Below are 27987 nucleotides of genomic sequence, written 5' to 3'. Positions count from 1 at the left end.
GCCGGAGTTAAACTTACTTTTCGATCTCAGGCGCACAGTGAACAAAGTCGTGACTCCAGAACTTGAAGGCAGGATTCTTGATCAGCTCGATGAAGGTGATGAGGAGTCCCCAGGGGTGAGGTCTGTTGACGATCAGCCTCTCCAGCAGAACCCTGCAGGACAAGCAGAGTGCAATCAGCCGACAGAGGTTCTGAAGAGGTCGACCCGACCCGGGACGAGCGGCTCTCACCTGGTGATCTGCTCCTGGATGGCCTCGGTGTTGGCCTCAGCAAACAGGTAGAGCATGGTGCAGCTGAAGTAGTGGGTGTGGCTGTTCGGGTAGCGCAGCTGATTGGCTATCGCGTTCAGGAACAAGTATCGCCCTGGAAACACGAGAAAATGGAAATGCCATCAGGTGATTCGGTTTAGCCTTAAAGTATTCACACTCTTTTCATTACAAACACAAACTCTTGGCATATTATCACGATTTCATGCGATTACATTTGATGTAGTAGCTGTGAAATTTATTTCTGTATAAAAGCTGAAAGGTGTGGCATACAAATTTGTATTTATCACACAATAAAGTGATTAATTACTCAGAGGGTTTCCTACCTTCAGTGTCCAGGTCCACAGCCAGGTTCTGGAAGATGTCCATGTGTGCAGAGTGTGTGATGGTGCTCATGGACGGGGTGCTGCCCTTGTTGTGGATGTGAGCGATGGCCTGTGTGCCGACATACAACACTAACGCGTTGATCAGCTGGATGTTGTAGCGGTTTCCTGGCTCGTTCGACACCTGGAGGAAAACAAAAATGAGCAAATGTACAGTTATATAATTGCGTGTTGTTGCAGCCATTTTCACATGTGAGTGTTAAAAACTCAGAGGTGAGGGCTGTGGTGAGTGGCAGCTTACTAGGATTTAAAGTGACAAACTCTAAAACAGCTCAAAATAGACAGAACTGAACAAACAAATCTCATCTTCTGAGAATGATTTTGTGCAAACAATGTAATAAACATGTTTTGTATAGGCCATAGATATTTCCTAAACTGTTCAAGGAATCATAATAGGTTGCGTTTAAGACATTTTGGGCCTTAATCTTTGATACACAGGTTGGGTTTAAGACTTTTTAAGGATGCACAGACACCCTGTGGTCGAGGAGGAAGTGGTTTCTAACCTGCAGGTTGCTGCGAAGCTCAGACAGGAAAGTCACAGGTGAGCGCGTCTTCAGGTAGGAGTCCAGATCCTTCTTGAACTGAGACGGCATGACGCCTGTGAAGTTGGTGAGGATACGGGGAGCGATGTTGATCTCGCTCAGCATGTCCACCTGAAGGAACAGTGGAGAATTAAATTCAACTCCAAATATGCAGCTCATTAACAAAAAGTTAAAGTTTGGAGCTGCGTTTGGTTACCTTTAGGTTGGGCGTGAAGGGATCCGGAAGCCTCATGTTGCGTGGGAAGGCACTGAGGATGAGGTTGCGGAGCTGGATGCAGTTGGGTGGGATAACATCACAGAAGCCATAATGGTAATCGCAGAGGAACTCTGGGAAATCATGCAGCAGGACCAGAAGCACCCTCAGTGTGCCCTGAACAACAAACAAGAGAAGCATTAGACTGCTGCAAACTGCTAACCCTCCTTTTCAGAGTTATTCAAACGTTATTCGTGGCCTGTACCTTGTAGAGGATTTGCATAGGTTTGTTGAGCTCTACGTTCCTCAGGAAGGGAGCCAGATACTTAAAGAGGTCAATCAGCAGCTGTGCATACATGGGCCAACCCTGAAAGAAGTTCACCATCATTATTTAACCTCTGAAAGATGAAAACAACCAGTGTCTGACTCAGAGGGGGAATTCGAGGCTCTCCTACCTTCTGCTGGGGCGTGTGCGCCAGCATCCTGGCGATGAAGATGCGATGGGAGATCAGTTCCAGCCAGGCGTACACGAAGCCGGGAGCTTTGGTGGGTCTCAGGATGTGGAACGTGTTGCTGCAGGGAAGAGCAGAAACTTCAAGAATCTGATTTCACAAATAAACAAAGTAAGGGGTTACAACATATTGACATTCTGCAAAAACAGTGCAAGTCACTGTCCTTTTACCTATTATCTGCTAATGCAACATTCTTTGGTCTAATGCGTCTTTTATCTGATGTTCTTTAGGAGCTTTGTTTTTATGCCAGGAAACTGGTATATGAATTTAAATGTTGCCCAAATTTAAAACATCTCGTTTGTTTTACCAGAAGGCAGTGAGTGTCTGGAAGTTGATGGTCTCCAGGACGTGTTCGGGCGCGTTGAGCTCCAACAGCAGCATGATAAAAATCCGATGGTACGGCAGCTGCTGGAAGTCCGTGTTACGGACATCGTGGTCCTGGATCAGCACTCCAACGACGATCCCCAGGACCTGAAGCAGGACGGAGCAGAGTCAGTTTTTTACTTCTAGATTAAGATGGACTAGATGATCAACATCAAGCAGAAAAACACAGTTTACCTTGTTGAGCAGGTTGATCTTTGTCACGGTGTTGGTGGCCTCTCCAGAGTGCTTCACTAGCAGGGCTATGAGCCGGACAAAGGCATCCAGGTTGTGGTAACATTTGGCTCTGATGATGGCTACGCTAGCTGCTGGGTTGTGCTGCTGTTCAGCCTGTGCACGATAGCTGATCTCCACGCACATTTCTGTGCACAGCCGGAAGAACCGCGTGATCAGGTCGTCGGTCTTCAGTATGCCCTGCTGGTGCATCTGAGGAGAAAACAACCGGGGAGGATGTGAGAAACAGCAGCAACACATGGATTCATTAGTTCAAGATTAAATTATCTTCAGATCCAGAGAGGAACGATCTAGAGTCAGCACAGCTTCACATATTACAACTAGAAGTCAAGCTGAAATCTGGGAGTAGTGATGGACTCTGACCCGATCCTTTAGTCACATGAAAACAGTTACGAAGTCGGCCTTCCGTCATCTGAATTACATTTCCAGGATTACAGAAAATGTCCAAGGAAGATCTAGAGAAACTAATCCATGCATTTGTCTTTAGTCGCATTGATTCCTGGAACAGGTCTGTCCAACAAAATAATCAATCCTCCAACTACAACTGATCCAGAACGCTACTGCTTGGTTTCTGACTATAACCAGGAAGACAGAGCACATCACCCCAAATCTAAAGTCTCTACACTGAGAGCAATGAATGGCTTAGCACCACAATACAGTAAAGATCTGCTGTTCCATCAACCATCCAGACCTCTCAGATCTTCTGGTTCTGCTCTGTATTCCCACAACCAGACACATAGAAGCAGAATTCAGCTTCTATTCACCACAAACAAACTTCCAGAAAACTGCAAAACAGCTGAAACACTGACTTCCTTAACATTAAGGCTAAACAAAACACCCGTTTAGAGATGCTTTTGATTATGGAATCAACATATTTGATGAGTACCAACGATGGCGTTTTACAAAATGTAATGTGTTATGTTTTTATGACATAAAGCACTTTGAACGTCCTTATTACCGACATGTGCTATACAAATAAACTTGTAACTTGTAGACTAAAGCCTGTAAAGGAGTGCCAACCTGGCCGACGAAGGCAGAGAAAGCCTTGGTGCTGTCCCTGCCAGCTGCAGCCGAGTGATACAGGTTGACCCACTCTCTCAGCAAGTACTCTGCCTTCTCCCTCAGACCTGGAGGATCATCGTATTCGGAAGCTTGGGAAATCCCAGAGTGCATCATGAAGTTGGGCCCTCCGTGTGCCCGGTCAATCATGGCTTCGTAATTGGAGCGAACGACATCCATCAGCTGGGGAAGCCTGAAGATGAGGAGGAGCGAGTCAGCAGAGGTCCAAAATATCAGGATAAACTTCAAATTCATCACCACAATTACACAATTAGCCTTCTTATTATTGATAATGGTCCAACATTTTAGTAATCATCTTTTCCAAATATCTTATAACAGTTTTTATAGCAAAGAACAAATATCGTTGCTTTCTATGTCCTCAATAAATGTAATAAAAACTTTTATTTTTTTGGTTACAAGTCCTTAAAATCCTCAGTGATTTAGTTTGGTGTTGAGTCTTGATGCTTTTATACCCAAATGATGAGTCAGAATGAAGTACCTGTACTCAGGTGTAAAAATGAAGGTGAAAGAATAAACATTAATGTATGTAGGAAAAGGTTAAAATACAGCCTGAAAACACAATATAAGTAAATAAATCTGGCTTTTGTGGACAGCACTTCCTGTTTTAGTTTTATTTTGTGAATGAGGTCTTTACCCCTCGGGTGCGTTGGCTCTGGAGTGTGCGCAGGTTCTCATCAGAATCTCGATGGTCTGGAAGAGGTCGGCCTCCGTGACGTGGCTCACGCTGCGCTCGTCCACCAGCAGCAGCTTCACCAGCTGCATGGCGAATGCCACCGCCATGTAGTGGAGTCCATTTTCCATCGACTGAAAGACGACATAAATCAATTCATTAACGCCTCAGACTAAAGGGAGAAAACCAGGAAGTAAAGTCAGTGTTTCTACCTGCGCCAGGTGCACATCGTACTGCTGCATGTTCACCAGATGGTTCCTGATCAGAAGCTCCACTGCTTCCACGTTATACTTGTATTCATCCCGACATTCAATCAGACACCTATAAACACACAGAGCAGATTTCACGTCAGGTTTTCATTAACAGAGCACAAGAGTGCAGTTTTCACAAAGGTAAATTCAGGCATTTTCAAAGATTGAGGCAAGTTTCCACTAAAAGTTTCAATTCACTGATAGATGATATAATTTATTACCGATATTAATATCTTGTGATAATATTTTATATTCTACAGCAGGGACAAAGAAAACTAAAATATAACAAAAATGTATGTTTTGGAATGTGTCTCACTCACACCTGACTGATCAGAGAACAAAACACTAAGAGTAACAACATTGATCAATGTAAATAATATAAGCCAGACAATATTTATATTAATTGAACAGAAATCAGGTAATTTTAAAACTTTGAAAATACTTAAATGAAATTCCAGCATTTTCGTAGATTGCATACAAACCATGAAAGACTCCATAATATATACATTTGTTAGTATTAAACTGTCCTAAAATACAGAGCAGTGAATTTACCTGGTAATCTGCTTATTGCACCACTGCGGTCCGTAGGCCCGTCCATCCTGCAGAGCTTTCAGCACCAGCAGGTGGCACTCTCTGTAGCGAAGCAGCAGGTCAGCATCAGCACCACTGGTGGCGTCCAGGAGACCTTCAACGGCCTTACGAGACAGAAAGCAGCTCCGTTACACATCAGGAGCCTCATATGTTTCCATAACAACCACGCCTCAGCTGCCGGGTGTCTGCCACTGAAGCAGTCCTACCTTCTGCAGGAGGCCCAGGGCAGCAATGCCGTCCCTGGAGTTTCGTGCCAAAGCCACGGCTTCCAGCAGGTTCCGCAGACCTTGGGTCAGCGGGTTCATGGCGAGCGCTGGAGGAATGGCATGAAGGTGCTGCTCCAAGTCTGTGATGCATTTATCGTAGATCTGAGCCACGTCGTCAGTGGCCCAGGCTTGTTGCTAAGCAAAGTAAAGGAAATAAAGTTAAAATCATTTCTAATTTGACTACATTTTATGGGGTTGTCAGAAAGTTCTGAATTATGGGAAGTGGTTAATAAAGTAAAGCAACTTATTTTCAAAACTCCTGTGGAAGAAACGATCAGAAAAAAAACACAAAATTAAATAATGTAATTACAAACTCTTTATAGAAAATGTAGTTCATTTGAAACCTAAAATGTAATTTTATTAATGTAACGACATCTTAAGATCCTGTTGAGGTTTTCCAACTATAACCCTTCCGTTAATCAGTTACTAAAAATTTACCTTCATGGGTTGAGCCAGGAAGCCAGTGGGTTGGGAGAGATCGTTGCTTGGTAAGAAACCGGGAATGTTCCTCGCAAACTCCTCATAAACAGCCAGCTGTTTAGGGTCCACTCCTCCCACCTGAGACAGAGAGCAGCAGTGAGCGAGGCTGGGTGAGAACTAGCTGATAGCTTCATGACCGGGCAGGGCGGCGGCGTTACCTTGAGTCTGATCTGTTCCGGCATGCGCTCAGCCTGGTAGGTCAGGACGACGGGGTCGCAGTAGCGACGGCCTTCCTGCCGCGCGTGCTTCCTCAGCTCAAACTCCTTCAGCAAAGAGCAGATTAAAACAATGATGAGTAAAAAGCGTTTGGATCAGTAATATTAAGAATTACTGAATTAACTGAGGTTGTTTTGTTATACTTCAAATTCCGTTTTATTTTTTCCACCAAAATTCAATTATCAATCTAAGGAACCTGTTTAATTATGTGACTGACTAGAGGAAGAGACAATAAACTAGAACATTTAAAACAATTCTGTAAGGTTCCATATTGTATCAAATTTCACCAGTTTATACTTAAAATAGGTTGGTGAATACATTTCTGTAATTTAAATTACCAGTATAGTAAAATATATATAATATTCACAAATAGGAGAGAAACACATAAAACACATTTTATAATCTTTTTTGAGTCTTGAATAGATTCAGAAATCCCATGACTAGGAATTTAAATTAGTTTTCTGCACCTCTACCAACAGGTGCCATGATGGAGAAGAGTCAGAGTTATCGACTCACTGTGGCCAGCCTCTTGTCCATTTCAGGTCCAGCTTTCTCCACTGCAGTTTTCTGGATGAAGCAACAGGCCAGTTCACAGTTATCCTGAGCAATCCTGGCTGCAGCCTCCTCCATCATTTCTCTCTGCTGTGGCGTCGGTGCCTGGTGATAACGACGAACACAGAAGCCATGAAGGACTCCGACATGGAAAGAATAAACTGAGGTGCGTGAGCCGCCAGTGGCACTCGGCTCACCCTGAGCGCCGCAGCGAAGCTGTTCTTCAGATTGGTGGCGATGCTCATCAGCAGCGGCTCGCGGCAGGTGATCATGGCCATGCCAGCAGTCAGGTTTCTCATCATGTGGTGGGCGGCTACGCGCATGCGAGACTCCTCCGAATCCAGGGCAAAGTCCTTCCTGATGATCTGCTCACATGTTGTCATGGCAATTTTGATGGAGCGGTCCACCACGGGGTGCACCAGTTCCTGGACCGCTCGCTCCACAGACTGACGCACGCACTGTTTGAGCTGAGGATGAGCCTGCAGCAGAGCGATCTGCAGGCAGGAAGGAGAACAGGATCCCTGTCAGATCAACTGAGAGGTGTCCGCTGGACCAGTGGATCATATTTAAAAAGTATCTGTAATTTTCAGCCAAATATTTCCCGGGATCATTAATATTTGATTGATTTTTTTTGACTTACGTTGACATTAATGTTGATATGTGGAGCCAGGCCTGCCAGGGCGTAGACATTGATGTCATGGTAACTGAACTGAGGCGTGGGCGGCCCGGTGGTAGTGCAGGTGGTGGTGGTGGCAGCCGGGGTTGTAGAAGGAGCTGGAAACGGAACAAAGTCACCTGTTGGCCACAAAAAGCAGGTCAGAAAAACAACAATAAGTACTTTAGCAAGTCATTTTAAAGATGCAGTATACAACTTTTATAAACAATATTTTCTACATATTTGTTGAAACTGTCACCATGTTGTTGTAGAGGAAGGCTTAAGAAAAACCTGTTCTGCCTTCTCCCAGTGCTAACCAGAAACAACCAATAGGAGCCAGGATGACCGTCTTAGCGCCGTCAATCATGACTGTGTATGCGCAGCTCCCTCCCATTTGCCCTCTGCTACCATGTAGCTTATTCCTGTCAGCAGTCTGTTGTGAATGCTAAAGCTAGTAGCATGGCCATCGATCACAGAGGATAAATAGTTTTTCTGTGACGGTGAGTTGTTCCTCTGCTTTTTGCAGATTTAGCAGCGTGTTCAAGAGATTGATTGACAGCATTAAAACCCGCCTCCCAGCCCTGATTGGTTGTTTATTACCGAAAGCAGTGAACTCATTCACACAGCAGCAGTAGGTCAGGGAGAAGATTGATCTTTTCACAGATTATCTGTCTCTTATTATACAGCCGCGACATGACAACATTTTAACAAACGTGTTAGAAACTTTTTTTTTCAAAAGTACTGCAGCTTTAATGCACATTTTACTTTAACGCTACAAAAGGTTAATATTTATGGCCATTTTTTCAGTATGTTTCTGAAGAATGTGAAAACAGAAACTTGGCATGAGGTGATAACCTGTGGTAGGAGGCGGCAGGATTTCGTCTGGTGGCTTGGCTTCTTTCTTTGGTGCAGACAGCTGCTCCTCCAGGTTCTTCAGCTTGTCTTTGTCCTTCAGCAGGTTCCCTGGCTTCAGCTCATTGATGTCCAGAGACAAGTTCTTACACAGAACTTCAATCTCAAACTTCAAATTCAACTGAAGAAGATAAGAACAAGAAATGAGAAAAAAATTATTCCATTTTGGTTTTGGACTGGATAGAAAACAACTGAATAAATTACCGCCACTTTATGATACCGTCAACAGTGAACTACCAACTCCAGGTCAATTCCCTCCCTTATTTCCTGTGCTTTAACAACTGCGTGCAAGTGTATTTTTTTATTAAGCTTATTTTATTATAATTTTTAAACAAACTTACATATTTTCCATCTATACCCAGTTTTTGTTTACTAGATGCACCAGTTGCCACTAGGCCCCTTGTTGAAATACATTAAATGTGTCACATACGCCAAAATCCCAGTTGCTGATTAGTCAAATATTCAAAAAATTCATCTAATTTAGTCTGCCATTTTTCATATAGTGAGAATGTAAATTATGGCACAAGATGAGTGAAACCTGTAAGAAAATCAGAGCTGCTCCACCTCTGGGGTGGAGGAAGTGATTTACCTTGAGGTCATGTTCCTGATGGAGCTCAGCGAGAACATTCATGATGGCCATAGTCCAAGGGTTCTGAGGCCTGAAGACCTGCAGCATGAAAATATAGATTTAGCAATTAAATCAAATTTATATTGTACATTTACAAAACCACAGCACAAGTTTTGTACATAAAATGTCAAAAAAGAAAATCTTGAGCACAAAAAAAAAAAAAAAAAACACTACAAAGTTAAAAATCACAGTTCAGATTTTATGTTCTTTTGGGTCTTTTTGTCCCTGATTTGTGTGTAAAAATCAACTTGAACCGACACATTAACCAGAACACATTCATCCATTTGCTCACCATGCTCCGTAGGCTAGACTCCAAGACTTTGGCCACAAAGGGAACCACATAGAGGAGCTCCTGCTGGCCTTTCACATAGGCTTCTAGCAAGAGAGATTTGAGCTCCAGGTCCTGAAAAACACAGGGAGAATGTGCTTTACGCTGCTGTAGGAGGACAGAAACTGTGCTAGTATTTACAGCGTGACTCCAGCTCTTACTGTGTAGAGGATTGGCTTGTTTTTGGCCAGTGTGATCATGCCCAACCAGTGGCCAAGGTTCTTCAGCAGGGAGCGATCGGAGAAGTTAGCAGCTGCCTTGTCAGAGGTTAGAAGCACCTGTCACAAACAGATGAGCATGATTATTATGGTGATGCCTGCAAAATAATATTAAAGCCCTTACAAGGACTAAATAACATTGTTTTGAAGTGAAGGTGTACCTTGATATTCCTGTAAGTTTCACTGAGAACCATCTTGACAAACTCCGGGTTCTTCAGTGTGTCCAAAAAGTTGGAATAGAGACTGTGAAAGTTTGGCTCAATGCTAACGCGCTTCATCACTAGGTACTGAGACACCCACGGCATAAACTCTTCCTTCACCGTTTCCTTCAACTCCTCTACCTGTTTTTTGGAAAAAGAAAACAGATGCTGCTTAAAGAAGGGCAAAGAAACACCAGGGAGTAAAGTTCTAGTATTTCTGGTTATATCCTCTTTGTCATATTGCTCAGAAAATATACAGATAGAAAGAGGTACCGACATATTGGTTAAGTTACAAAAAAATTAGTATTCTTAATCAAAGAAGGATGCCAACTAATAAACTTTTTAATGAGTAATACTTTAAAATTCAAAGACTTTGTACATGCAAAATATTGGAAATAATGAATAAAGAATTGAAACAAATTCTTCCTTCTGGAATTCAGAAACTATTTAATTGAAGAACAACATTTGCTAATATTTGAAGATGCTAAAGAAAAAAGTAAAATGTGAAACTAGGATGAGTTTAATGATCTCAAACTATTTTCTTTCTTAGTGAGCTTTAAAATGTAAAATTATATGGACAGAATGCATAAAAGTTGTACCAAACTTGTTCAAGGATCAGCCAACAGATAAGACATTTTATTTTCTAGTTCTTGGGTTCCACACCCCTTTCTGATGCCGCCCTGGTTAACTGCCCACATTTCGAAAACTTCCACTGTATTCACAGTTTCAAAAAATATTTTGTCTCAAACTGTCCAAACATTTTAGGTTTAATCTGCGTTATGTAATGTTAACACGTAAAAATGTTCAGGTTAATTGCAAGTGGCAATGTTAACATCCCTGAAATTAAAAAAATAAAGATGAGATGAATTTTTCTTTACCTTCTGTGTCATGTTGGACTGAGAAAGGTTGTTGAAGATGAAAGCAATCTTCTCTTGGACATTCTCTGGAGGTTCTACAATCCGTTCGGTTTGATCCGTCGCCACCAGAAGCGTGTCGATGTTGGTAGTGTTTATGGAAGGCTGGTGGGAGAAACCAACGTTTGTGAGCGTGTTGTTGCAGATTAACAATAATGAGTTATAACATCAAACCTACAGGCATATCCTTCTTGAAGGTGCTCTGCGTGGGCCTTGAGATGGTGCCTGTTTTGGCTGCAGTGGTTGTTGTGGTGGTGGTGGTGGTGGCCAGTGTACTGGGCTGGCCCGGCTGGGGGGCTTTGAGGCTGGGCGGCTGCTGGGACTGAGCCTGAGCGTGGGCCAGGGCGACGCTTCCAGGTGTAGTGATGGATCCCTGCATCTTCACCGGAGGGTCACGTGACTGTTGGCCATACTCGATATACTGCACACACAGGATGTTTAAAGAAGCAGAGCGGGAGAGTTAATCTATATGAAGGCGAGACGCGGCGTAGCCCTACAAACACTCAGAGAGCATCATTACCTCTTGTAAATGGTGCGGAAACTGCAAGAAGTGAGCAATTGAAGCCAAGTGTTGACAGTACTGAGGGTAGTCTTTAAGTCTAGAATTAGAAATTATATCTATTAGCCTTAAACACATTACATTTCACATGAATGACGATGAAAAACCCGTTTAAAGACCTGTTTTTGAATCTATCCAGTGCAGCAATTCCAAAGTAATACATTTTGGATCCAAACGGTTTCCGTAAGGCTTCAAGAACGTATCTCAGGGCCAGACCCAGCGCCATGTAGGTGACCAAACCCTTCTCAATGATGCCACCAAAGAGGCAGGCAGTGATGTGCAGTTCTTTGTCCGGATACTGAGGGAAGAATCGGTATTCCTCAAATAAGTTTCGAAGCATGCAGTTGAACACCTCTCGTTCTCGCTTGATGGTCGAGTCCTTAAACCTCTGAAGCATCTCCAGAACCTGGAGAGAAACAATATTTAGAGATAAAACACCAGAGTTCAGACAAAACATAAAATCTTACCAAGCATTTCTTGTCTAGTTCCTAGAGATGTGAATCTTTCAGTGTCTAGGGATTCGATTCCAATGTTTTCTCCATTTGATAAAATGACTGATTTTATCAGTCATGTCTAAATATTTGTCTTAAATCTTTAGACAAAAAGGATGAACAAATGAACAGAGAGGCAACATTTAGACAATAAGAGGAAATGGAAAGTTTTCCAGATTTACACCAAAGGCTTTAAATCAAAGGTCATTTACAACTTAATGAGTTTATTTAGTGTATTCAGTGACAGGAAGTAAAAACCTAACAACAGTATCACTCAAAGTGGAGCTTACTTCGTCCACAGACATGGTCGGGTGAGGTGGGTGGTTGTAGATACGCTGGAAGTAACTGTTTGCTTCGTCGTCGATCTCCTTACTAAAGTGCTGGTTAGCCTCTGGCCACACCTGAGAAAGATCAGCTAGAAAACAGAAAGAGCAGAAATATTACCTTTAGATCGCACTGTAGCACAAATTTAAAGTCTTATGAGCATCAGCACTGACTGAATGATGAAAATAAGCCCAATACAATAATGTAAAGGTATCATTTAAAAATAAAAAAAGTTGCTCGCAGGCTTTAGTATTTACAAATATAAACACTGCCAGAAACAACATTAAAATTTTGACATGTCAGTACAAAACATTTCCTGATTTCCGTCTTTTTTTTTTTAACCCTTTGGTTTATTTTTTTATTTATTTATTTTTTTGGCAAAGGAACCAACAGAGATCATCTCAACTTCTAAAGCTTCAAGTAATCAAATCTGCACATATTTCCCCAACAGTAACTGTGACCTTTGCTTTGTTAGTGAAAATGGAAGTGACTGTGGTGTCATCGCAGACTCCAGAGCGTCTAAGTCTGTGTGGGAAGCCTGGGATCAGAACTTGGGAGCAGATGTTTCCCTAATTCAACAACATTATTGGGAATTAAGATCAAAATACAAAAAGTAAATTATAGATGGGTTTCAGCACCAAAAAATAAATTAAAATAAAATAAAAAATCTCACTTGAGATGCATCGATCAGGTTCTGCATGGCCAATTAGATTTTCTTCTAGGTCTGACCTGCCAATTGTTTGGGTTTTTCTTCCATTTTAAGGGCAATAACGTAAAAGAAATTATACTACAAGTCCATTAATAGAAGTAATAATTTAATAATCCCAAAACTGAACCAAATGCAGCTGCTTTATCCATGAACACCCAAAACAGTAGTTCTTTGCATGAATAAATGTCCCAACTTAGAGAAAAATTGTCCCATTTCAATCTCTGACACATGCATATCTTCTAAAACACAATAAAATGGGGCAATCAGCGTAAGCAGACAAGGAATGGAAGACTGAGCTGTATTACCTCTTCAAAAATTGCCACAATTTTTCACAGATTTAAAGCAAATTCAGTGGGAGAGCTCATGATAATTAACTCAAGGCTCCAAATCAAGCAGTTCAAGATCAAATTTACAAACCAAAGCAGTCGTTACTTGAAGAGGAAATACAGTGCAGAGCAACGCAGGGCGGGGCTCTCAGTCACACCACTACCATCGCCACTTACAGGCCTTCATCTTACTCTGCTGAAAGGTAGGAGGGTTCAGGACAGGTGTGCTCATCTTCCTGGTGCCGAAGGGATCCGTGCTGACTGACGGCATTCCCAGACTGGAGCCGATGCTGGAGCCGATGCTGGAGCTGATGGCTGAACAAAGCAGAAACTTCAATCACACAAAGATTAACCAACAGAACTTCAGCCTAACTGTGGCTTTACTATAGCCCCTTGGATTCATGTTGGTTTTATGCAACTATAATTACTCATTAAAGACGTAGTATATAACTTTTATAAAAATCTATTGTTTGGGGGTTTTTAAGCATATTTGTTAAAACTGTCACTATGTATAATCAGGAAAAGTGTTTATCTGTTGTCATTGGTGGTCATGCTAGCTAGCCTGAGCATTCATTACAGGCTCTGCTGTACACAGGCCTGATTGACAGCTTTAAGACCCTCCCCCTGGCTCTGATTGGTTGTTTCTGACCAAGCTGTGTATTTCTGCAGTTAGAACTGGGAGAATGCAGAGCAGCTAATTTTTTTAAACAGATTATCATGTAATAAATATACTGTCACAACAACGTGGTAGTTTTAACTTGGTCTGTCGTAACAAATTTTGCTGGACGATAAATTTTCCCAGAAGTTATTGTGATAATGATGTTTTCAGACCATTTTTAAGTAATATAGTGGTAATGGCATAATAATGCAAGAACACATCTTTAAATTATAATGAACATTTAACACTGGAACAGGAAGACATTAAATATCCAAAATAAATAAAAACAAACAATAAATAAAATGTCTCTGTAAACACAATTATCATTAAAAATGGCTAGTTGAGACCAAAATATCAGATTGATCACTTTTGTGATCCAGTTTTTGGTAGAAAGAGAGAATAAAGGAAAAACAATAAGTCATTGAAATGGAAATCATTTATCTCATTTTAACTTTATTATGCGATTGATTCATTGCTTATTGCAACAGGCCTAATTTTAATATCTAAAAATCTTTTTTTTTTATTATAAAAATCACAAACTGCAGCTTTAATCTAATTTGTTAAACTTACAGTGACAGTGTTGTGTTAGACTGTCTGATCAGAAATATGAATGTTTTGGTGTGTGAAGGAAAACCAAAAGGGATAAGTACCAGAGTCCATACTAGGAAGCTGGGAACTGATACTGCTATGAACCCCAAAAGGTGTGGTGGGGTTTGGGTTTGGAAGAGGAGGGAAGGCCTTTGAGGGGGACAGAGGGTTAGTGAGAGCCGAGGTCAGTGAATTGGCGAAGCACTGCATGCTCTGAGTGTGGGAGGTGGCGGTGCTGCCCAGACTCAAGGCGCTTATGCCAGTCAGAGTGTCCATCTGGAGAACAGAAGGAGGAAAAGACTGAACCAGATCTAAACGCAGCAGATCTACAACAATGCAAAATGTTTTCTGTCAAAGTACCGTTTGTTTGTCACATGCCGATACCTGTACAGGTGAGATGGCATCCAGGCTGCTGGTGCTTGGGGCGCGCCCCTTCGGCATCACTCCTGGTGGAGGCTGCCGAGCTTTATTCATTACATTGCTACGGTTGGCGACCATGGTGAGGATCGTCTCCGACAATTCCTGGGACACACTCCTGAGGGCGGAGGAGAGGAAACGGAAAATTAAATATACCTGTAAACACGTTACTGGTCAAGTAAGAACAGCAGAAAAATAAAGATAAAATGGTTTAAAACATTAATGAAAATGCAACAGAAGTTAATCACACATTTTACAATCAAAATTAAGCTGCAAATAATACAACATTAATTAAAAATCTAAAATTACAGACTATATTGGTAGCCACACGTTTAAGGTTTTCTGCAGGAAAAGATTTAAAAAAGGTTTGCAAAATGGACTTTTTTCAGCAATATGAACAGAAAACATTTGAAAATATTGCTGAGTTTACCCATGTTTAATAAACTAATGAAAATCAGATGTGCGTGCGCCAACATCTGCTTTCATGTAAAAGTCACTGGATAGATGTGGTCCTATTCACAAGGAAACTAAGGAGAACGCAGAAAGTATGAAAACATTTTCAATTGTGACAAGATTTTATTTTTGCCTTCATTAGAAATAAAACTAATTTTAGTTAGTTGGAGGTGGAGGGCAAAGGTGGATTTGCCCTCCACCTTTGCTGGAGGGCAAATTTGTATCATTCTTGAACTGTGGGGCCGAACAAAATTATTAGAGTACAATATTCAGCTCCCTGCAGACATGTTGTAAAAGAAATGCCATTTCCTTTTTAACAGCCTCTTACATTTTTTGCTCAATCACAGATTATGAAAATGACAAAATCCTGCAGTAAAAGCTCCCACGCTGTTGTTGCATCATACCCCCAGTGGAGTAATGGTGCATTCAATAATCAGAAAGAGTTCAGATTTTTTAGTTTCATTCCAAACACCAACAGCTGTAACAACAAACAATGCTGCTTCTCACCCTGCACATGACTGCAAACAGGCAAGCATGGTGGCTAAAGTCTCTGGGGGCAGCTGGGCACTTTTGGGCTGGTCCTTGTCAGGAGCCAGACCTCCCATGATGGATGGGCAGCGTCTCTTCAGAAACGTAACGCATGCCTGGATGAACGGTTCCTTTGATGGGGAAGAAACAAAAAAAATAAATAAATTTTGGATTAAATGACTTAATATTTAGCAAAAGCTCTGTTAAAAGTATTTGCATATATTTTTCAGACTTACTCCATGCTCCCGGATTTTGTCAGTGAGCCATTTATCAAGTTTGAGGTATTCACGGCGAGAGGCGAGTGCAGCGAGGTCAATGACAAAGGCAAACGGAGTAGCATTCAGCAGCATCGATAGAGACTGAAAAGAGAAAATGAGTTAGTCATTTGGAACTACAAAAGTTAAATTGTTACTCAGCAATGGCAGAAAATATGTTTTTGCCATGAAGATGAATCCATATTTTTGGAAAATAAGTAAAAGATTAAACAGTATAAACAAACCTTCAAGTCCTGGGCCACATCCAGGATGCGAGACAGCTTGGCCTGGTCATACTGCTCCCCTCTCATGTACCACTCAGCCATCGAATGCATAATCAGCTGACGAATGGAAGGAGACTGACCCTGTGGATGAGAACGCCAAAATAACAGGTCACTTTGAGCCAGTGATCAAGGCACAATAAAAAAAACATGTCAACTAATAAAAGGCAAATACTGGTTTATTCAGCTAAAATTAGAAAAGGACCAACCTGTCCATGCCAGGCGTAGTGCAGGATAATGGCAGAGTTGGGGTGGTTGCCAAGAAAGATGGGCATGAGGGTGGAAATGAGCTCATGGCGCAACGTGTGCCAGGAGGTGGAGATCTGCAGTAGAGCCAACACCAACATGTCCGGGCAGTGCTTGATGGGGAAGCTGAAGAGCTGCTTCACCTGTTCATATTGCCCAAGCTCAGAGAGTCTGAGGAGACTCTCCACCAAGTCCAGACTTTTCCTGCAGGACGTTACAGAAACTTTGTGAAAGAAATCAACGGAAAACTGTTTGATATTTTGAAAGGGATGAACATTTAAAGCAGTGGTGACCAAACTTTTTGCCCCAGAGGCCAAAACTGGCTAATTTAAACTATAGGCTATAAAAACTATAAAATAATTTTATATTTTAAACTATAAAATTCATTAAATTAGAAATTAGTTTGTGTTTTTTTAATTTATTTGTTTAATCTGCTCACCATGTTTTTAAAAATGAAATCTGTATACACTGCAAAAACATAATATCTCACCAAGTATATCTGTCTAGTTTTTGTGTAAATATCTTAGTATCCTTGAAGTAAGAAAACTAATTTATAAGTAACTTTCCAGCAAAAATATAGGAGCTTTTTTAAGTCAATAAATCCTTAACATTGATGAAAAAGTACTACTTCCACTGGTAGATTATTTCACTTAAAACATGGGGAAATTTTCTTAAGTAATCCGCCAATAGAACTAGTACTTTTTCATCAACATTAAGGATTTATTGACTTAATACAAACTCCTATTGTGGCAAAAAGTTACTTGTGAGTTAGTTTTACCTTATTTAAAGTGTACAAAGATAGACAAAAGTACTTAAGATTTTGTGCTTTTGCAGTGTATCATTAAAGATCCAAAACATAAAAAGACTTTCGGAATGTTGCTTCACAAAAATAAAATCCTACATTTTACAGATTATTTTGGGTGAAAAGTTTTCCATTTTGTTGGCCAAATTTTTACCTTTATCGACTTGTGGTCTAAGGCTGAACAAAAAAATATTAAGGGTCACACTTTGGACACCCCTGCTTTAAAGAGAGTTACTCAAACCTTTTGTCTGTTGTCAGAGTAACACCTTATACATGTAACACATTCATATTATATCTCTTGGATGCAGCAGTAAGACTCCAGCTTTCCTACCATGTAGCAATCTCCCTGTTGTCATCCTCAGGTGGGGCTTTAAGGAGGTCAATGACCACAGTGTGACATGGGTAGTCAGCAAAGCAGAACACTTCTGGGTTTATCAGAGAGTACTGAATAAACGACAGCTGAAAAACAAAAACTCACACTTAGACAAAATACTATGTCAAATCTAGATCCTATGTTTGTCCAACAGCAGTTACCTGACCCTCTGCATGTTTCCACGAGCGGTAAATGAGATCGACGGGGAAGACCTCCATCCCCAGCCCCCGCTGGATCCCATACACCACGATCTGCAGGCCCTTGCTGTCCCGGATCAGAAATCCGGGGTGGTCCAGTTCGTACGTCACCTCTTTGAAGTTCAGGTTGGGATTCTAAGACAGTCATGAAACACAAAAAACAAACAAGAAACATTTAACACCGTTACTTTTCTGAGCAAGTAGAACAAGATTCTGCTCGGAAACAGAACTGCAACTGAACAATATCTGGAGAGCCTCTTGGTGGAGTTGTTGGTAATTGCAATGAAAATATAAATTATGGTTCAGTAAAAATGTTCTAGGACTTTTTCAACTTCACCAAGCCTCCACTCCACTCTGTGCGCTTTAGGTTCAATAACTATAAAAATGCCCAACTGTGCTGATGGCGTCACGCCTGCAGAACTCCAGGAAATAGCATCAAGTGACTTTCTTTAATAGAATGTTTATTCAGAGTAATTCCATTATTATTTCCAAATTCTGTCCCTTGCTATAAGAAAAAAAAATCTTGATAATTCTGACAACCAATCAAACATAAAAGAACTAGAAGGTTTATTTTCATGATCAAACCCTTTCCTTACCACTTCTTTGACGATGTCAATGAGAACCTCAACATTCCACGTATGGGCCTGTGAGCCGTCGTTCTTGTCCTTACCATCACTCCAAATTCCACTTCCTGGAGCAGAAATGGACTGTGGGGAAAAAATTAAAATCAAAAACATACAGAACAACAATGTAATAATGTGTAGATAAAAAAAATTTGAACGAGCTGCATTTAAATTTTAAAAAATTATATTTAAAACTTCCAGTGTATGTAAAGCATGTAGCATCAAACCTATGTTGTGAAATTAATTTTAGGCGAGAAACAGGTGCCTTACCTGAAGTGGGATGCCATCAGACAGGCCGGAGTGCGTCCGGGCCATCATTCCCAGAACCCTGGCTACCTGGCTGGCTGTCACCTCTCTCACCCCATACTGGAGGATTATGTTTCTGCATTCGTCAAGACTGGAGACAGAAGGACACCAACCATGTCAGGGGTGAATGTCCAGAAAACTCTGGAACTAATAATTCCCAACAGCTCATTTCATACTGAACAAAGAGAACAGAACTCAGAAATAAAGATCGAAGGGTTCAAACTGCAACCATCACATTGCAATTTGCAACTAATTTTTGCAGCAGCACATTTTTCTATAATCAGAAATTGTTTGTTTTTTTTGTAGCTTTGTGAATAGAGTTACTCTGCCTTCTGTATTGGCTGTTGAGATTATGTGTTTTGAAAATTTTGGACTTTTCAGTTTCAAACAGAGTCCCAGTTTTTCTTTAATTGCATTCATTTTAAATTCCAACAAGATTAGACTCACTAAAAATACAAAATCTGACCAAGTATTTTTATGCAATTTCTAGTGTAAATTTTTCAGTACACTTAAAATGATACCAAAATAACTTAAATGTAACTTTTTAGCAAGAAATAGGAACTTGTTTTAAGTCAACAGTTCCTTAATATTAATGAAAAATTACTAATTCCATTGGCAGATTATTTCCCTTATAACATGGGAGAAATGTCTTGTTATATGTGAAAGAATCTGCCAATGGAACTAGTAATTTATCAATATTAAGCAGTTGCTTATTTAAAACAAACTTCTATATCTTGCTGAAAAGTCACCTTAAAGTTGGTGTTTTTGAAATAAGACAAAACTAACATATTTGCACTAAAAACTGGACCAAAAATACTTTGTAAAATTTTGTGTCTGTGGTGAAGAACAAAAACTTACTTGGTGAGTTCAGTAATTGGCTTACTGAACTCACCTGGCACAAAAGCCGTAACCAACTTCCTGAATGAAGTCTGCGAGAGAACTCTCCATGATGGTCTTAGCTAACTCCCCGGAGTCTGGTAAGATCCTGTCCATGGGAATGTCCCGTTTTTCAGGGTACAGCAGTGGTGCGAGCACCACAGGACAGCGCTCTTGGGGGAAATCTGACACACAGAAATATGTTCATAAGTTCAATCTCAAACATTGACTATTCATCACCAGGCAGACGGGTGCCATATTTTTATTTTGTCCTTTTAGTACCTCGGCAAAGTGTCTTAAGGAAGGCGTCAATCTGCTCCTGCCCTACCCCACTGGCTCCCTTCTGTCCAAACAGTAGATGGGAGAGCAGCAGGTGCAACACCTCTATAGGAATGTCTTGGAAGCCACCTTCCTGGTTTCCGCCAAGATCTGCGTCAACGTATGACCGCAGAAGGTCGGGAAGTTTCTGCTTGATGAACTGTGCAGCTGAAATGACAACAACAACAACAACAACAAAAAAATCAGGGTTAAATTTAATATTTGGTGGAGAAACATGAGAAATTAATAGAAAAAAAAAAAAACCTGAAACTATTTTATGTTGAAACATGCAAGACTCTGCTACAACACTTACCAAATCCCCGAAGATCTGTGTTGCTGGAGTTAAGCAGAGCAAGGCCAAAAATTACCTGGAAAATAAAAAAAATAAGTCACAAAGATGGTTCTGACATGTCAGCTTTTAGATAAACAGAACACAAAGGTTTCAGTTAAAATCAAACAGAGATACGTTAGCACACATATCTCTAAACAAAGTCCAGTGAAGATCCTCCTCACCTCTTGAACCTTGCTGAGTTTAAGTACTTTACTCAGCTGAGTAAACAAGTGGGCGGATGGCTTCAAACTCTGAAAGATAAATTAGGGAGAACATCTTTGATCAAACTTAAATTTTTGATTGTTGCACACATTAAACGTACAATAATTAACGTACAACACCCCAGTTCTGTTGCGCACCAGTTAAATAGACCTGAATTTCACTTCAAGTTAGAATAATTTAAAATCTCAGTAAAAGTCTGAGCATTTCTTCGAAGCAAGAACAGAAGATTACAGTTGAGCTCTAAAACTAAACCAATGACAAGACCACTGGCTGCCAATCCAGAACCAAAAGTACAGTGGAAGCATTGGGCGTTAACTGAGCCCACTAGCATTTTATAACACTGCTTACCTTCTGGTAGTGCAGGGGATTGTCGATAGCGTAGCAGAGAGTAGAGATAAAGTTTGGCTTTGATATCAGCGACACACACTCCTGAATCAGAAACTGTGTCTGGTAGTGAGGAAAGAAAGAATAGAGATGCATCAGCAGCAGAAACAAACCAAGACTTCAAAATTTTATACAAAAGAAAAAGAACTTGCTGTGGCAACTGGACATGAAAAAGAGAATGCTCCCAACTTAACGGGTCAATTTCCATTTCTATTTGGTACGACTTCACTTATACAGACAGGGCTCTAAAGTACAACCAATTAGGTCAGTGTTTTTCAACCACTGTGCCGTGGCACACTATTGTACCATGAGTGATTGTCAGGTGTGCCGTGGAAATTATCCAATTTCACCTCCCGTATTTTCCGGACTAAAAGCCGCTACTTTTTTCCTACTCTTTGAACATGCGGCTTTTCTGTGGATTTTTCTTCAACCACCAGGGGGCTCTTTAGCAGGAAGTGAATCATTGGAAGTCAAAATTGGAAATCAAAGAAGAACATGCTAATTTTCATTTAGAACAAGCACATGCTAGCAGCAGGCACAACGGAGAAATGTTTTCAAACTCATATGATGCAGCTTCTAAGTTGAGGAGTATCGATCTGGTAGCACAGGAGGGAAATAAAGCCGCTGCACGTAAACAAAACCGGATTTGGAGACGGAGAACTGCGTCCTTAAGATGGAAATCTTAAGTTATTAGGACGCAGCCCTCTACTGCCCTCTGCTGGGTACTCATGGGAAACTGAGAGCGGGGGGATACTTGCGGCCTGTAGCCCGATGTGGCTTATATATATATATATATACAAGTTTCCAGGGGGGTTCAAAAAATTTGAAGGTACGGTTTATAGTGTGGTGCGCTCATAGTCCGGAAAATATGGTAATTGGTCTTAAAAGATTGTTTGAAAACGAATTAATTATCTGCAAATAATGCTGTCTTTGCTGTAGCAGGACTAGCAGCGTAATCATGTAATTTTATCATCACTAGATGGCAGTAGGTACAGAGCATTTTAGGTTAAAACAAGAGAATTAGTGATGCATGAATGTTACTACATTCATGCATCACACACCACAGTGTTGTGGCACCTTTCAGGTGTTCAGGTGTATTTTTGAAGTGGACATGTTACGTGCAATTTGAAATAAGAAATGTAAAATATGATAAAAATAATTTTTTGTGTTTATTTGATTCCTATTCAAGACATTTTGATAAGAATGACTATATACGTAATATAGGCAGCTACAGAGTATCTTTGTTTAAATTTTTAGTTGGTGGTGTGCCTTGTGATTTTTTCAATTAAAACAATGTACATTCGCTCAAAAAAGGTTGAAAAACACTGAATTAGGTCACAAATGTGACCTCATTTCTCAATAGGGCGCCTAAAAAATATCTGAGGCTACGGCCGGTGTAAGCACTCAATCGAGGAAAAAGTCTCAGACACTGAAAGCCTCCTTGTGGTTCAACAACATACACATATTAGGCCTTTAAACCAATCAGGAATAGAGATGGGCGGGACCTGGAACCATCAACCTCACAGGAGCTGGTAGGTTAACGAGCAACTGATCTCTTTGTATTCCACTGCTGATAATTATGGCATTATATTTGTGCGCACAGTGAGACTGATGTGAGCATACATATCAATGCAAACAAAGAATTTTTAGTGTGTGTTTAAATCTCACACCGACTCTCCACATTTGCAAATTAGTAAAGTGTATGTGAACATCGCTGCGGTTCTGATGCATTTCAAACTGAAACACTGAAAAATCTTAACGCATCTATAAAAATATCACATCCCATCAGATTATTAGTTCGGTGTTGCACACTATATTGCAAAGGAAGAATTTCCTTTCACTGAGTTCGAGTCCAAAATAATTTTTCATTAGAAAAATATTTTGAACATCGTAAAACGTTCAGTTTAACACATTTATCAGATATTCAGCCTCTACATTTTTTTTTGCATATTTAATTTTATTCCATTTTTCTTTTTCATAAATTATGTTTTTAAAGGGTGCTCTGGTGGTGCAGGGGTTAAGCACAACCTACATAAGGAGGCCTTCGACCTTGTTGCGGCCGTCGCAGGTTCGATTCCCGGCCTGGTGACCTTTGCCGCATGTCTTCCACTTCTCTCATGACTCACTTTCCTGTCAATTCACTATCAAATGAAGGCCATAGAGCCAATAAAACCTTTAAAAAATTCTGTTTTTAAGTTTAAATTTCAGCTCAGTGGGGCCCTTTAAACACTTTTCAGTAAGTTTCCTTTCTTACTTTATGTTAGCTAGATTGTTAATCATTTTCAAGTCAAAATTGTGTTAATGAACAGTGATTTAAAGAAAAAAAAAACTTGTAAAACTGATTTTAAATATGATGAGGTGAAACATTTGGGTACACCTATGAAAAGCAACTAGGCACACCAGTGTAACAAGTTAGTCTAGGTTAGTTAAGGTTGGAAGCTTTCCAATATTTCAAAATGCCATAAAATGTTGCCCCACAATAACACAAGCGGGAGATAAATGTGATTGTTCAAAGATTACCTGGTGAAAGTCCTTGCCACTGCTTTTACCATCGCCACTGAAATCCACATGGGAGAAGAGACAGCGTAGTAAATGCCTGTCTGCCTCAGGACCGTGACGATTTACAATCTGGAATCAACCACAGTGGAGACAACTTCTTTTACACAATCCATGCAGATAAAGCTTTAACAAGCTCTCCAATAAGCAATCCATATTACAAAGACTGTTTTCTTCTCTAAACAGTCGTTACATGCGAGCCTAAAGATTATTTGTATCATGTACCTTACACGCATTGATATTAGAAAGACATAAAACTGAGGAATTGTTCTTGAGAAAACAAATAGCCGACTTCTGATGGGGCAAAGTGTGCAGACCAAATAATTATTTCTTGATAGGAAAACATCAAAAGCAGCATTTAAGCTGTAAGAGGGACTCCATGAAGCAAACAATGATCAGTCACTCCCAAGAATCTAAACGAAGAGGGTGGATGATGTAGATAAAACTAAATATATTTTAAATTAATACACATTTTGAAGGATCCAAAAGTTTTTCTAATTTTTTTTGGCACAATCTAGTTGGGCTAATCAGACTCATCACTGCACACTGAACTCAAAACAAAACTCTGCAGGTGGCTTTTAACAGAACTTGTGTTGGAATGACAGCCAAACATTAGAAAACAGATGTCAACAAGTTGGTTAAGTCAAACACATAACTCTGATGGTGTTTACTCAAATCTCAATGAGGATGAAACATACAAGAGGCACACCTGGTGTTTATAAGGAGAATTATTCACGTCAGTGACTGAACACAACTATGAACGTTTGAATTAAATGTCAGATTTTCTGTATGTTTTGACAGTTTACGCTGACTTACAAGCAGATCCGGGAAACTAATACAGACTAAATGCAGTGGATGTTGCTCCTACTTACATGCTGTATTTCTTGCTGGCTGGCTCGGTAGTTTTTCTTCGTTAAATTGTCCACCAGATAGCTGATTTGAGACAAAGCCAGCGAGAGCGAGTCAAGATTCATTGCTGGTTGGGGCGGAAGCAGGCAGCCGAGCACGGCGCAAAATCACCATTATTCCCCTTTAGTCACTTCAGTGATAGGTTACTTCTGCTCCCCCCCCCCAAAAGGTGCGACAAATGTTGTCTTCCAAATGTGTGCTCCGATCGGTGGCTCCCAGTGCTAGCAGGTAGAATCCTTCAGTTTAAAACCATGGACAGCATCTGTAACGGAAGAACAGTTTTTATAAATCATTAGGAAAGATTTTTTTTTGTATTAATATTTTTATGTGAGCAAATAATTTTAAGACAAAACATTATTCAAGAAGCATAATAAATGTTCTGGGATTACATTTAATTAAGTTCTGTTCATGTTAAACCATTTTCTGTTTAGAGTGGTCAGTTATGTGTATTTACACTGTGCTGTCCAAAAAAAAAGATATTTACATAAATTATGTCTGCTGAGGCAGAATGTTGACACAATCTGGAGAACACATCTGCACCCACCAGAGTCTAGAATATGACTTAAAAATAGGGAAACCCAGGCAATGATAGCATCACTCTTAGGTTGCAGTTATGGTTTAAAAGAAAAGCACTGTTACTCCAAATTATGTGAATAAGAGCAACTACAATAGATTTTAAGTTAACTGCACCAATCCCAACTCCCAAGTGTGTGAGGAGGAAAGAAAAGAGTTTCAGTCACACAAATAAAATCTGCAGTTTTCTGCAATAAGACTATAATGAATGATTATATTATAGTGATAATACCTAATGACTTATTAAGGGTCATGTCACACTTTACAGACAGATGTAACTTTGAATAAAAGTTAAACGTATTTGGCTGATGCAGACTGGCATGTTGACTCCTCTTTTTGAACAAGAGGAACGGTCGAGAAGAAATGTATGCGATTATCTCACAATAGCTACCAGTTAGATTAAATCAAAATTAATTCTCAGATTAATACTGTAATAATTGAGATTTTTAAATCAATAACACCCATATAATCTACCCCACAGTGACACTGACATAAAAACAGGAAATGTAACATGTCTGCTTCTTTCAAATTTAAAATCAGCAACTGATACAAGTTTCAAAGTTTAACTGTAACACATATAATATAAATACATTATAACCTTACAGGTTTAAATAGAAAGCTAAAAGTGAAATTCTGCTTAATTTTATATTTTCCCAGAAGTGACCAAATGAATGTAAATATTATGCTCCTCTACATGAGTTGTTAGATTTACTATTTTGCTTGCAAAAAAATAAAAATGACTCAAAAAAATATTAACTGTATTCAAGTTTAAAAAATAATATCCCTCTAGTTTAAATGAGTTCAAACTCCATTATAATACACCATAAATCCATGGCTTGTGGTTCTGATTCTTGTTTGGGCCAGTGACTGTCATGAAATCCAATGGTCCCTGATCAAACCAAAATAACTATGAGCAAATCACATTAGTATATTTTCATAATGCATACAAGACAAAATATTGCTGAAAAATATATTAAACTATTAGTTGATAAGTGGATGTATTTAAGAATGATCAAAATGAAATTGGCAGGCTCCTCTTTCTCCAAAAAAAAGATAGTACAAGTGAAAAAATACACATCAAAGGGCAGAAATGACCAGCAGCATAAAATATATTATTCTACACTGAATAAAAATAAAAACTTAAGACACCAGTTGTACACATAACTTTAATTCTGTTTATAGAAACACAGAAGCAGGGTATTTCACAGTCATTTCTGTGTTTTTGGCACTATTCTATATATTCAAACAAATAAAATCTACACTGGATTGTTAACGGGCCATAAGAATAAATGTTTCCCTGGTCACAAATTGTATTTTTAAATGTGGAATTGGCCAAGGGGGCCATATTAAAGGTAGTCTAAGGGCCATAAAAATAGACTGAATTCACTCGTTTTTCCACAGACAGAATAACTTCACTGATCACTCACTTAAAGTTCAAATTTAACCAGTCTAAATTTTCCATTTGACAGCTGACTGATCCAAAGATAGCACACATCCTCTAAAAAAAATAACTAATATTAAAAAAAAACTAGTGCCACCTTTAGTGTCGCCCTTTCCACGCATTCAAGCGAGCAGATACAAAAATAACAGAAGTCGCTCTCCGGACAAAGAACGTGCTAATGAAAGTTAGCAAATCTAAGAAGCTAACAAAAATTAAATTAATAAAGCAGAGCGTTCAAAGCAGCCCCGAAACGTCCACCAATGTTACTGATATAAAATCATTTCACTAATTTTGGAAAATCTTTGACTCTTCAGCGACCACATTCAGCAACTACTGAGGAAACCTAGGTGTGTAGTTCGGCTAACACCACCATGACGCTGGTAAACACCGTTAAGAACCTAGCTCCCATATTTGATAGATTTAAAGCCAATAAAACATAACTCCCTGTCCATTAATCCATGACCTGGTAAAAATATATTTTATGTTTACGTTTCAACTTAGGAATGAGCAAAGGAAATGTGTTTTCAATTTTTCCTAAGCTAAAAATGACCAAAATAGCATTTGCGAGAAGCTAACGTTAGCAGCACGAGTATGTTTCATATAAATGTGAACGGAAAAAAAATATTTCCATTTTAATGGTTTTAAATCAATCAGCTACATTATGAGTTGTAAGGATTCCCACAGTCACATGTAATGTTTAGTTTGAACATTGGACATTAGTTTTACGAGATATAGTTCGCCAACGGTAGCATTAGCCTTATTAGCTTGCCTTCCTCGGCTCCAACTAATCTCTGAATATGCTAACGTAGCTACAAACGTTGATTTCTTAAACCAGTCTGTAAACCTTCATTCAGCCAAACGTGGCGGTGGCTTTCGGATACCACCAACAAAACACAAAGTGGCTAACCTATTTCCATCAACGAGAAACACTACTAACTGAAGAGCAAGCTACTTTTTACCTAAAGAAAATGACAGCTGTTTTCAGGAATTAGACTCCCCCTCCCTCATGTTGGTGTAAAACGGACATCCCCCCTACTTAAATCTCTGTTTTTTTCTTTGAATGTAATCCTGTCGATTGTTGTTTGTTAAATACATTCTCAGTCTCACCGTGCTTCCAGTAAAGTAATTCAGATCGTCATTCCTTCTAGTTTCCCCACAACAAACTTGATGAAATGGAAGGGTTGCAGCGCCTCCAGTTTAGTTTGATTTTCAAAATAAAATGGCGTCTGTCACCGCTCGGCGCGCTCACGCTACCAGGCGGAGACGTGCACGAGTTACCCGATGAGGCCAGACACCTGAAACAAATAATATAAGTATTTAACACAACCGAAGAAAACTAGGGTATTTAGCGTTATTTTTTTTTATTCTAAACAGTTTTTCGTAGGTAAAAACACATAAAGACAGTTACAAAGTTGGCCTTTTATCACCTGAAAAACATATCCATAATTAAAGTTCTATGTCCAAACAATATTTTTGAGAAACTCTTCCATTCGTTTATCTTTAGTCGAATTGATTTCTGCAGCAGTGTCTTGACATGTCTACCAAAATGTTGAGAGAATAAACTTTAAACTACTTTTGTTAGTTTATAAGTGATTGTGTGGTTTAGCACCAAAATACTGTTGTCATTCTATCAAAGTTCCAGAAAACAGCGAGGCTGCTGAAACACCGAGTTCCTTTGAATTAAGGTTAAATCCCCACCTGTTTACAGCTGCCTTTGATCAATAATAATATGAACATTGATTGATGTATTTGATGTATATTGGCTTGATAA

The 27987-nt window shown here is 39.8% G+C and overlaps 1 protein-coding gene across 7 annotated transcripts; it reads right to left on the bottom strand.

Annotated features, from left to right (window-relative positions):
- cnot1 (CCR4-NOT transcription complex, subunit 1) lies at positions 1 to 27447 on the bottom strand. Of its 7 annotated transcripts, none has more exons than XM_016672057.1 (48): positions 27324 to 27447; positions 24166 to 24464; positions 23258 to 23365; positions 20702 to 20800; positions 20314 to 20382; positions 20114 to 20168; positions 19765 to 19968; positions 19499 to 19667; positions 18571 to 18697; positions 18274 to 18384; positions 17642 to 17812; positions 17439 to 17566; positions 16269 to 16509; positions 16024 to 16143; positions 15761 to 15883; positions 15504 to 15655; positions 14487 to 14661; positions 14189 to 14402; positions 13058 to 13195; positions 11812 to 11936; positions 11150 to 11436; positions 10992 to 11070; positions 10650 to 10901; positions 10436 to 10576; positions 9519 to 9698; positions 9301 to 9417; positions 9104 to 9214; positions 8773 to 8850; positions 8127 to 8304; positions 7257 to 7411; positions 6814 to 7110; positions 6581 to 6721; positions 6007 to 6111; positions 5807 to 5926; positions 5309 to 5503; positions 5064 to 5206; positions 4473 to 4581; positions 4225 to 4394; positions 3531 to 3762; positions 2454 to 2702; positions 2203 to 2366; positions 1839 to 1956; positions 1649 to 1750; positions 1387 to 1560; positions 1152 to 1301; positions 592 to 772; positions 230 to 362; positions 1 to 152 (listed from the first exon to the last, which is right to left on the bottom strand). In XM_016672057.1, exons 2-48 carry the CDS (start codon positions 24265 to 24267, stop codon positions 14 to 16), a joined length of 7131 nt encoding a protein of 2376 aa, XP_016527543.1. In that variant the 5' UTR covers positions 24268 to 24464; positions 27324 to 27447; the 3' UTR covers positions 1 to 13. The 7 variants fall into 7 exon arrangements, with proteins under 7 accessions (XP_016527543.1, XP_016527544.1, XP_016527545.1 ...); XM_016672058.1 differs by having other exon boundaries at positions 10650 to 10892; XM_016672059.1 differs by having other exon boundaries at positions 13073 to 13195.
- Positions 27448 to 27987: the final 540 nt, after the last annotated feature.

Source organism: Poecilia formosa, unplaced genomic scaffold (genome assembly GCF_000485575.1).
Source record: "Poecilia formosa unplaced genomic scaffold, Poecilia_formosa-5.1.2 Scaffold55, whole genome shotgun sequence".
NCBI lineage: Eukaryota > Metazoa > Chordata > Actinopteri > Cyprinodontiformes > Poeciliidae > Poecilia > Poecilia formosa.
The sequence above is the reverse complement of the archived record's forward strand: the minus strand, read 5'-3'. Positions and strand labels throughout refer to the sequence as shown.